This window comes from Cataglyphis hispanica, chromosome 1 (genome assembly GCF_021464435.1).
Source record: "Cataglyphis hispanica isolate Lineage 1 chromosome 1, ULB_Chis1_1.0, whole genome shotgun sequence".
NCBI classification, from domain to species: Eukaryota; Metazoa; Arthropoda; class Insecta; order Hymenoptera; family Formicidae; genus Cataglyphis; species Cataglyphis hispanica.
Window position 1 is genome coordinate 8,133,361 of NC_065954.1, and position 12,786 is coordinate 8,146,146.

At 35.0% G+C, this 12,786-nt stretch overlaps 1 protein-coding gene across 1 annotated transcript; it reads right to left on the reverse strand.

Annotated features, from left to right (window-relative positions):
- Positions 1–1,471: 1,471 nt before the first annotated feature.
- Positions 1,472–7,149, reverse strand: LOC126850628 (protein hairy-like). Its single transcript, XM_050593817.1, has 3 exons — positions 6,803–7,149; positions 6,538–6,630; positions 1,472–3,750 (listed from the first exon to the last, which is right to left on the reverse strand). Exons 1-3 carry the CDS (start codon positions 6,869–6,871, stop codon positions 2,509–2,511), a joined length of 1,404 nt encoding a protein of 467 aa, XP_050449774.1. The 5' UTR covers positions 6,872–7,149; the 3' UTR covers positions 1,472–2,508.
- Positions 7,150–12,786: the final 5,637 nt, after the last annotated feature.

Below are 12,786 nucleotides of genomic sequence, written 5' to 3' on the forward strand. Positions count from 1 at the left end.
ATAAAAATCGTCAACCAGATCGTAGCTCACATACTGATACCGGAGACCGCACCACTCCCCATCGGGCCAATCAGAGGCTCCAATCGCCTTAATGTATTCAAATGTAAGCGGTAGCAGTGTTTATGTCTTGACATTGCAAATTGTAACGGCTGCGCCATAACTTATAGTAATTGCTGTACGCCGCAGTAATTATTTATACTTGTGATATAGCATATACAGGAGTTACTCGTACACAGCCGAGCTTTATATATACCGGCGTCGAGGCCTATTGTGCACATGAATATCGAAAAGGGACGAATGGGAACGTGATATTAAACTCGAATTTGAGCGGACGAATCGGCGACTTCGATGCCTCGCGCCAGTAGAACGGCACTGTCAAGGACCGAAGAAAGAAACCGCGAGCGCTATGTATATTCACGCTTCTTCTCAATGACTTAATTACGTTTTCTCTAAGAACATAATAATTTTCGACGAAAGTAGCATCGCCTTCATTCTGTTGGTATCAAAAGTTAGACGAAATATTGACTGATTTTGTTACGATTTTAAATACGAGATTCTACGATAATATATAGGTACTTAATTGACTTCAAAGAGATATGTATATTAATATAGTAATTTATATGTATATTCAAATAAAAAAAAATCTTTCATATATTGTTTAAATCTTTATTTAACTGTATATTGATACAGTTTCATTTCATTTTAAAAAGTAATTTATGTGACAAATTATATCAGATATGTTTTTGTAATGCGAATAATATTCGTGTCCCCATAATTTCACAAATATTTTTTGACAATTGCATCCGTGAACAAAAAAATTGTAATCTCAAACATACAATGCTGCCATCTCACTCGCCGTGCTAGAACTTGTATAGGATTTCAATATGTTAAAACTGGCTATAAATAATGCTACGTCACAACGACAACCACATATTTATGATTATTTAAGTCAGCCAGATAAAACAAATGTTAAATTCACAATAATTTGTTAAATATCCCGCAAAAATTTTTTTCCACATTTTTATTACGCATTCCCGTTATGCGATTGAGGCTAGAGTATTTAATCACCTGCGTGCTCATCAGAAACTAATATTTTTAATTAAAAACTCAAGCATGCGTTCTGAGAATAAGATTAAGAGAATTTAACAAAGTTCGCGATTTCTGTCGATAAATCAGTTCAAGCATTCAGTCGATGAAAACGCGGGTGGTTTTGCGGTGTAACAGGTGGTTGAAATTCTCATTCTCCACAGCTTTTTGCTCCTTTATCGGCAAAAAAGGAAAGAATAAGTTCCAGTTTATGAATCGGAGCGCGTTTAACGCTCCTTAAAAGGGTAAAGCGCCTCCGATGGCTCTCTCAGCGAGGAAAATTTCCGTGCTTTTACGAGGTCGTGGAATATATTGGTAGAATATACGTGAGAGTCAGCTTTTTTTTATGAGATAGAATTGTAACACTCACGAGATTGGCTTGCATTCCGCAAATTTATTTTTTCTTTTGTCGATGGATATACATGTAAAATCAATCAAAAATAAGTAACAAACACACACTGCGTCTTTCGCAAAGATTTTATATTTCAATGTTATGTATTTTCTATCACAAACTCGTAATATATACATACTAGTTTAACACGTTGAATGCCATGACGGTCATCGATGATGTCGCTATACTGACACATCGCATTAATATACGAATAAAATGTAACACTATTTAGAGAGTTAAACATTGTGGATTAACAATTGATTCAATAACAAAAATATGTTTGTAAAAAATTACAATAATTTTATATATCTTTAGCTTATTTTTTACAGGTTTAATCAAAATCCGCCTGGCAATGAACGTGTTAATTGACAATACTGACCATCGTTGATTATTAGAAATAATCATTTATATAATAACTTGTTTGATTTTTATGTGTGTGATAAAAATATAATTTATAATCAAAATACAGAGTTCAATTAATTAAATAAAAATAAATCTATTTACAGGGCTCTATTCACATATTACGCTTTGTGATACTCTTAATAAGAAGTCTTGTTTAACCTATTTAAAGCTTACGAGTCTTTATGAAATGGCGAGGATACAAAATAACAATGCATCAAATGCATTAGAAATCTTGTTCAAAAAAAACTATAATTAGTTTCACGCTTTGGCACAAAACCGCATTATTATCGGTAATGACCTTATTTATCCTTCAACTAATTCTTAACATAACTGAACTAATCTTTATTTATAAAATATAGATCTAATAATAAATACATAATACAATATCACGCAACAATCCTGCCACTAATTATTCGTGATTTATCGTTATTCGTAAATCGTTAACAAATGTGTGAGAAAATATGTTACAATCTATGACATTCTTAATCAATGTGTGCTTCAAGACTTGAAAAATTTAGGAGTCAAGATAAAAAAGTCTACTTAATTTGCTTCCTTGTATTAAATATTTTTAAATTTCAATCTCGTTTAATTTAAAAATACTTTTAATCCTTTATTTTCAGCAATAATAATCACCAAGGTCTCCACATATCGCCATTAGGACCGAACGGATCTGCCGGACTCATTGCGAATTTATCGGAATTTGAATTAGAATTTCGTGGAACCTGGTAATTCTGATTTCGTGGAGTCTGGCAATTCTGATTTCGCGGCAAATCTTCAGCCAAAATCGCAACGGACTGCTCATTTGTGCTCTTATGCGCGTCATTATTCATCGAGGAGATCGAACTAGTGGGTTCCTGATATCTCGGTCTCTTATCCGAGATCGCCAAAAGCCCGTCGGAATGACGTCTCTTGAGATCGTCTTTCTTGGACAGCGAGCCATTCGAAGCGCGATTGTAAGTTTTATCTGTAATTACGGAAAGAGGTTGTCGCAGACTATGTACTGCGAAGCTGTTTATATTATGATTAACGCTCTCCAAATCTTCCGTTACATCTTTTCTCATTGCAATCTTATCGTCCACAACCCTAGGTTCCAAGAATGTTGTCGTCGGTGACTTTCGGTCGCTAGTTGAGCTAATTTGCGGCTTTTGGGTCTCTGGGGAGGACGAGAAGCTCTTTGAAGAGGACGCAGGACTTTGCTCCGGTAACTTGAATCGACGTGGCGGCTGATTATGATTAGGCGACGACGCCTGTGGATGTTCCGAATGATGGCCCTCGTCGCCGTAGCTGGACGTAGATGTCGACGGACTCAGCAATGGGCTGTGCGATCTGTGAACCGCGGTGAAAGCCGAGTTTGATTGACCGGTTTTCGTAGATGAATCCGTAACCGGTGGAAAGAAAGGGAAATTGGCCGAGATGCCGGCGGATTGCGGCACCAAGAATGCTAACTCGCCATTCGGCAATCGACTCGGGATCAATTGCACTCCGTTCGGTATCTGTATTCTTGCGCTACCATTGTTATTCTCATCCCCATTCTGGAAATCGCTCTGAAAGCCGACCTTTACCTCTGGATAGAGGCGCTCCGGCATGTAGGGTACGTAGTGACTGTAGAATGGAGTCATTTGCTGAAGATGGCTCACGCAGTTGTTCAAGTGTGATACCAATCGTTGCTTTACAGCGGGATCGACGTTCTCGAGACGGCTGACGTATCGCGATACTTCGGTGGCACATTCGGAAAATCCGGAACGGAATTTCGTTAACACCACCGGATCGTTGGAGACGGCCGTGCTCAAATGCTGCCGTTGCATCGTTTGTATATGCTTTACCGTCATTTCCAGGATATCGGCCTTCTCGAGCTTCGAATGCCTCGTTGGCTGTAACAAGAAAAAAAATATTAAAATATCAATATAAATATTTAATACTATAAAAGAAAATTACATATTACTTATTTATTAACGAAGCAACAATTAGTTGGAAAGAAATAATTTTCCATTCGAAAAGTTAGAAAGCATAACATACATCGGTACAGAGGAGAGCTCTGCGTTATCTACAGAAGTGAATTGGAAATACTGGTACAAGGCAATGTGGTAAGAGAAAGGCAGAAGGGAATTTCTTCCTATTCGGACCACAGTAACTATCATCGCCCGCGGGACTTCATTTCTTGTCAGACGAGGGTTATTGATCCTCCATTGAAGAAATCTATGATGACGCGACACGCCTACGTAATTGACTTGATGTGAATTGCTATCGTAATAACAGACTAGCAACTACGGTAGCTAATGCTTATTTCATAGACAGCCTAAAGGCAAGCAGCCCACATATTCAGATTTGTTGTTAAACTAATTTCGCAATAGATCATTGGCCAGTTTCAGTCAAATCACATATAAATTACTTGGGGATATTTACTTTTCATAAACATACTAAACGCAATCTATTGCTGATCAATTAAAAAAATTGCATACAATAATTTAAAATTTTTTTAATGTTGCGTTTAAATAATTTGATTATATAAGTACTTAATCTAATCGTGAGAAACTCGATTCAATCTCGAAAACACATCAGGCTTTCGGATATCCTGATGGACGTGATCTTTCCCGAATCGAACTTAAACTCGAAATTCCCAGCCCTTTAGCCACACCAATAACTCAAGTATAGTATAGTTGTCCTTTTTCAAAGGTCCATTGTATTCTATTCTTCGAAACTTATCCTGTCGGATCATCCCGATTCACATTTTTATGGTAAATTCGCGATTATTTGAAGAATAAGAGCGTGGGAGTTAGCACAGAATCGTTTATACATTGTAGATCATAAAAAACTTTTGTAACCTCATAAAATAGCGATTTAATTTTAGAGATATAATAAAACAAAATATATAATATACGAAAAAAATCTCAGTTACACGAACCGAGAAGATTATTTGCTAAGTTGCATAAATAATACTATGTGAGATGAGAAAAATATCGCAGATATCGATTTTTCGGTGAGTGAATTTGACACCCGAGCTCAAAAGCGGAGAAGGGGCACCTGTTAAGGGTCTAAGAAAAAAAAAGCAAAGGCGTTGCGCATCTCCTCTTTTTTTCGCCGATGCGCACCATCGTCGCGGATCGAAGCTGGATCCTTAAAGATGATACGGTCAACAAAGAGAGAGGCAGCAACCTGAGATGAAATTTTTTTTTTCTTCTTAATAATTATTTCGAGGTTCCCACGAGCATGCGGGGGGCGTTTCGTACGGACGAACGGGACGGACACACCGGGGCGAGCAGGTAGCGGAAGTCATCTGGGCGAGAGTAAAGAGAGAGAACGGTGAGAGCGTCTTGTCTCGTTATACGCCGGTTTGAGAAATCAATCTCATCATATTGTACTACGTAGCGCAGAATCCTCGATCCGTGAAAGAAGCGTGATAAATCTTAATTAATTAATTGATTAATTGATCCAATTCATTCAATTTTCTTTACAGTTTCTTTCTTTTTTCTTTTTTTTTTTTTTTCTTCATTTGCAATTCAATATCATACATTAAATTTAATCATATTTAAACGTATCATACGTTTATGCCAATTTTTTACATATCAACATTTTCATATTTGAAAATATTGAACTTTACTTTCGAAATAAAAAATTAGTAAATTAATTTTAAGTGGGCGCGATAATTAGAGGTTCTCTTAAATAATAATTCTTGATCGCTTCTTTTAACCGGTTCGAGTGCCATTGTAAAATCTGTAGAGCAGATTCTATACGCTGGTATAGGGATCCAGTCCCATCCGTTCCCACGCGGAGGCATCTCTAAAATACTAAAACAAAACCTATCCCTTCTGCCTCTTTCCTCCCCCTCCACACACACCTCGTTACGTCCAATACTCCAGTCTAAAACAGATCCTGTCGCAGAGGATGCCGAGGGAAAAAAAAAGGGGGTCCACAGTGGACAACCTGATCAAATACGTCCAATATACATCCGTTATGACAACTTCCGCTACTGCAATGATCAGTTAGTTCTGCGTACGCGAGCTCCACATATATTTTCATAAAAACAAATTACATTTTTAAGATATCGAGGTCGATAGAGGAAGATAGAGAAAGAGAGAAAAAGAGAGAGAGAGAGAAATACATAATTTTATTTTGACTTTGACATATAGTTTCAAGCATTTCAATTTTATCGAATAATATATTTGATAATAGAGAAAACTAATTTTTTTCTAGCTTATAATTAAATAAGGGATCCTGCAATTAACTTGACCACGTGACCGAACAAATTGGAGAAGATAATCGAGTTAATAAAAATTTAACACGTAATAATACGGTTAAGTGAAAACGTTCCTGAGCATCCTTCAAGCGCAATCAAAGTAGCACATTTTTTTGCGTTATCTCTCGTAAAGGGGATCACGTCACTAGATAAACAGTGTAGAAGTCACGTATGTTTGTGACACGTTTTATTATGATACCAGCTATGTAATTCTCACGAAAGCGAACAAAAATCATTCGTACGCTGACTCGTATACAATTTTTTGCTATCAATATTAAATGTTTTGCTGATGTAATTGTACTATCTAATGCTACGGCATAATTCTGATTAACTGGCTCTTTTCTTATATTTTATGTCTACGCCATAAGGTGACAATAGACAATTTCATATCTTATTATGAAAACTTATAAAAAATGTGACTTACGTCTTTTTCGTTAACGAGTATAAAACTCTTCAGTTCGTCGAGATATTGATTAATTCGAGCACGCCGTCGTTTTTCCATAATCGGTTTGTTGCTCTGAAATAATTTAATTATTATTTTTCAAGAAACTAATTAATGATTACTTTAATTATCGTGCTATATTATTTCTCAAAAAAACGCATCAATATATTAGTATATTAATTCTTCACGTGACAAATTTTTATGCAACAATGGAACTATCAATGTCATATGACCATAAATTAATTACCCTTCTCAGTTCCGCTTTCGTCATCCTCGATTGCGTCTGAGATTCGAATTCCTCCTCGCTGTTCAACATTTTGTAGTTATAGTAATCCACCACTTAAGCAAGCTTTCTGACTGTCATGACTCTTCCTCGAGCCGTAAACACACTTTATCAGTACTTAATTGCTAATCTCGATAATTATCTTGATTGATTTTGCAACGCACAAAATATCAAAGTTGAAAGATCACACTGAAGAACACAGAAATTCAAACTCGATAACGTGGTCGATGCAGCCGCTCGACCATTCGATTCGAAAATTTTACATCAAACCCGGGAAGTCCATCGTCACCGATGGACGTTCCGCTTGGGGTGTTGAGGGTAACTGTTTGACGTTTTCGATTTCGAAGACCGCATGCCGATGTACCCGTATACTCATGGAGTGGGGCAAAATGTGTCCCGGAGTGGGGTCTTGGGTACCCTAAAGGTGGGGAGGTCCTCGGCCCTTCTGAGACCTGTTGATGTGTGGGAATTCACGCCGTCTGCGGAATATACCTCGTGCAACATAGTCACTTAAATTTAGGCTGCATCCTGTCAAGATAATATCGAAAGCAATTTAGACGATTTACAATGAAGCGATACATTTAATTTAGTTTTCATTGATATTCCAATTAATGCTGTAATTTTTATCCTTTATAAATCGATAACAATTTATTCTTTTACCTTCCTTTCTTATTATATAATTTATTTTCTCCTTAAAAAAAAAAGAAAAAAATTATATTTGCGTTACAATTCTTACTTTTATTATATTTTGCAAACAGATGCAAAAAAATATACGTTATAGATGTTTTTCTGTTAATTGTAGCATGTAAAATTATAATATTAAATGAAATATTAAAAGAGTGATTCGATCAATTGTTGCTGTCTGCGAACGCAGCGACGTCGATGAAGAGGGATCAAGTATAACGTGTATTATCGGCTATAGGAGCGGTAAAGCACAAAGGCGTGCAATAGAGTATCATCTGACAGAGAAGGGCAAACATTGCGTGCCGACGTGTGTATGTGCATGCGATGCGCGCGTCATAAGTGTGGCTGGCGCGCGCAACACGATCCGATGCACGAGTGCATACGAGAGCGCGGAGTCCTTCACGTGGGAATTGTTTTATATAAAATGCGCTGTTATTTACCTATACAAAGTTGCTACTGTTAGCGCAGTGATATTCTGACACTATTGACACGACTAGAGTGTTGCTATTTGTAAAATGATAAAATGAGACAGACATGCAATATACATATATATCTATATTTTTTGCATATTTTATATAAAAAAAAAAATTTAATTTATATCTATAAAATTATAAATAATAAAAAATTGTTTTTTAATTTCAATAATTTTAACAATTAATGCGTACCATTCTTAACGGAAAATGAGATTGTTACAGAGATACAAAAAATATAGGAAATGATAATTTTTTTTTTTTTTTTGTAAAAACGTGTTTTTAAGCGGATCTATGGATTCATGTTAAAAGATCTGCAAGAGGCGAGTTTTTCCCTGTTGACAATATCCATTAGTTACAGCTCATTTAAGGAAGTAATGACCACCGCAATAAACTTTTATGGCTCACAATTATTGCATTGTAAATTTTTTCGTGTCTCACAGGTCATTCCGAGTTTTCAGCATTTGAACTATACGTGAAGGTCCTTCGACGTGATTTATTACACTATGTCTCAGCTATTTCTCAAAATATAGTCTTTAAGGTAACGCATTCACTATACGACATGGAAGTAAAATTGATTAATTATTTTGTTAATACTTATGGACGGTTATAGGACGGCTATTTAAAAATTCATTTGTCATCCATTTGTATTCCAGAGGAATCTATACAATTATCATTGAAATTATACACGAATTATTTTCAAATGTACTATCTTTTTCAATAGAGAAAATTTTTGTTATAAAGAATAGTATATATTTATGAAAAAAAAAAATCACAAATTAATAAATTAATTATGATTATCATATGCACAAATATTACAAATAAAAGAATCGCTTCAATGATTCATGATATAATCGCAAAGATGCAATCAAGCTACGATGAATTATTCGTTTAGACGACCAGGTGCGTTTGACAGATGCAACAAGAGCTCTTTAACAAAGTTGAACTATTAGACATTTTAAAATCAGATCCTTACAAAACGAGATAACTCGATAAACATGAACATCTATATGCCAGATCTTTTTCATGATTATTTCTGCTTTAAGTGGTCTTTTTTTTCTACGTATCGCTGGCTAGATGTTCGATAAACAATTCAGTTTATACGACAAATGAAAATAATCCTTCATATTTGATTCAACAATAAGTGTTTGTAGTAATTCGATAACGATCGATTAGCAAGCAGCTGCCATTTGGAAGTCATGCAAGCGATATCAAAATAATACTTTGCTTATCGCGATTTATGGTCAGTATTTCAATGACCGTTTTTATATTTTATTTCATGTAAAAATAATATTAATTTTATAGACAATCAAGTATTATTAATTTATACGCATATTTTAAGAAATGTGTAAGAAATGTCATGTTGTCTTTACAACAACAAAAAAATGTTAATTTTATTTGATTCGAGGTCAAATTGCCTCATGTACCGAAAGAAAGAATAAGCCGTTTGCAATTATGTGTTTTATAGCTTTGTTTGTAGTATACTGTCAACATGAAGTATTGAGTTAAACAGCAACTTTGTCCTTGAGTTTGGTAGTAATAAAAGATGCGTCAAGCCAAATTGCGAGAACTGAAAATCAAATGCGCGAAAAGTTTTAAAAGGTTTTTACTCTTAAATTTGCATTTATAACTTTTCGGTCCAAATTGTGCTTTTGAAAGTATAACACAACCAATTTAACAAAAAGGGTGACCGACCCTAAATTCTTCAACTTTGATTTTTTATTAGGTAGTCGCTTGTATTGTTTTATTGCAGCACAATGGTTGCATGTGTTGCAACATAATTACAAAATGATCAGTTCACCAAAATTTATTATTTATATATTTTATTTATATTTTTTTAATATTTTAATATTTATATTTAATATTAATATTTTAAATCTTTAATATTTTATAAAACATTATGAAAATTGATTGACAGAAGGGAGACAGAAGATACGTTAATTAGATAATTAAAAAAGAATATGAAATAATGATGTATTCGGAAATATAACGGATACAAAACAATTACATGTAAATTTATGTAAACATCAAATAAGCAGAAATTCTGCGCAAACGCCTTGCTATATTCATTCGCAACGAGGATCCTTTCTCTTTTTCCCATGATCCATAATTTCCCATAAATATTCCAGCCTAGCTGTCATAACGGAAGGCGTTCGGTCAGATGTCGCGACCTTCTCATTAACCCCGAGAGGCTGTGAGCTCGGGATACATGGCTTGACCACAAGCTTTTCGAAGAGGATCAAGAAGGCGCGCCATAGTTTAAATTTGGAACGCCCATCCTCTGGTCCTGCTGCTTTTGAGGTTCGATCTTGGGATGCACCTGCAGTTTGCACCCACGCAGCCCTAAGATCTCACAGGAAGAGGAAACGCTATTCTTAAATCCCGAATCTTCATTTCCGCTCGTAATGAATCCGTCGAAGCTGAGTTTTATAGTTTAAAAATAATCTTCTTCCTGTTTTGAAAATTCGTGTTTAATTTTTCCATTAATTATATATTTAAAATACAAAATATATTTATCGGAAAAAGATCTAATAGCGAAAAGAACATAAATCCTCTCAAGTGTACTGAAAAACTGAAATACGTGAGCATTAATACGTACGTATATATAACCAACCCTATTATTGGCGTCGAAGCATGCAAACCGGCTCAAAAAATGCATGCGTGGGGTTGATGGGACGACATCTGGATTGTCGTTCTCGGGAAACACGCAGTTGTAAATGCAGGAAAATATAACTCGTTTCCGTGGGAGTTCGATGAAAAAAACGCTTCGTCTCGCGTAGGCGGCATCATTTACAGCATTCTGCCGTTTGTTTCTCCCCAAAAAAATGACATTTGGACAAAATACTTCCGCAGTAAATTTTTATCTCATTAAAACTCTAGTAATTAAGACACGACAGTCTTAAATTATTATAAGTGAAAGTAATTGTGGAAATAAAAATCAGTTTGTAAAAATTTCAATTATTTTTCTATTTAACATTGTTTTTAGATATTATGTTAATTAAATACATTTTATATTAAATGAATGACTTTATTATCAGAAACTACAAATTCATTTCGGGAATGAAAATGGGAAGATAGAATATGATTGAAACTTTATACGGCACAACTACGTGGAAGGTAACACGAACATCTTTGGCACAATAGTTCTCTAAAAATCCTGATCGTGAAACGAAAGTATCCCATCGAGATGAATTGGGTCAGTGGGCTCCATCGCTGGGAATCAGGTCGTGTGCTGGACACACGTAAAGAAAAATATTTTACAATAAAAGACTCGTTCAGGTAAAGTTCCAATTCAACTTACTCTGAATAATATCTTCGCGATGATTAATTTTCAAGCTACTTGAACAAAATATTTATATATCGTTAATTTTTAAAATTATCAAAAAACTAATGAAAACAACTTTAATATTTAATTTCCTTTTTAATCTTAATAATTTTTGACGAAAAATATTTAACAATCTCGCGTTTCACATGGTCACATTAGTAATTTATATATTTTATAAATCTTTATAAATTAACAATTTCTCATTTTTTTATAATAGGCTAAATAATCATCGAGTTTTTTCAAGATACTTGAATAAAATATTTATATATCGTTAATTTTTAAGATTATCAAGAAACTATAGAAAACAATTTTAATATTTCTTTTTCTTTTTTAATCTTAATTTTTGACGAGAAATATTTAACAATCCCGCGTTTCGAATTCTTACATTAGTAGTTTATATATTTTATAAATCTTTATAAATCAACAATTTCTTATTTTATTATTATAGCTTAAATAATCATCAAGTTTTTTTTTTTAATATTAACACAGCCTCTCGCGATATATGCTCGCGCATTCGATGCTGGTTGTATCCCCATCTTACCCTCTTGCGTAAGCATCGAGGATTCGAAGAGAGGGCCTTTCCATTCTCGCGTACCCCTTTCCGGAGTAGCCGTCTTTCGCCTTGGCTCGCAAAAGTTCGTGCCCGCACGACGCTTACGAGCTTACGGTAAGGGATCACCTGGCGACGGTTCCCACGTTTCTGCGATTCGCGTTCGGCATCACCCTTTTGCCTTATATTCCATCGTGTCGGTGGATTCCGGGTGCCCATAATGGCGAGCACGCAAAGGGCACGGGAGAGAGGGACTCGTGGAAGGAGCGAAAAAAGAAAAAAAAATATGCGAAAAGAAAAGGAAACGAGCCGTGCCTCGTGCATCCATTATGGGGGTCTGACCGCTATAGCGGTGCGCGTGGCTGACACACGAGGAACCCGCGCGGGATTCGACGTTTTATTAAGAAGGGAGGAAGGAGAAAACGGTATTAAAATCGGACCGTGCGATGACGAATATGTATTTGCATAGAAAGGTTGAAATTTCGTATCCTTGCCGCGCCGCCGTAACTGTTTTCCTTTGAGAATCGTGGGAGGTTACGGATCCGCGGACTCCTGTGGGAATGTTTTATACTTTCCTGTTTAGAAAATCCTCTCCCCTCTCTCTCTTTTTCTCTCTTGGATTGTGTCTTCTGCGAGATTCTACTTTTACTAATAATATAAAATTACTTTTTGAACTCTATATATATGGATCATACAGAATATTATGCTATTATAAAAAGCAGGCAATTTTGAAACTATAAAGCACACACAAACATAATGATTGAATATTCTTTGACATATAATTATCGCAGCGCAGCTAGATAATTTATATATTAATTATATATATATTAATTTATATATAATTATTTTATAATTTATATTTATAATTAAATTAATATATATATATATATATATATATATATATATAATTATATATATT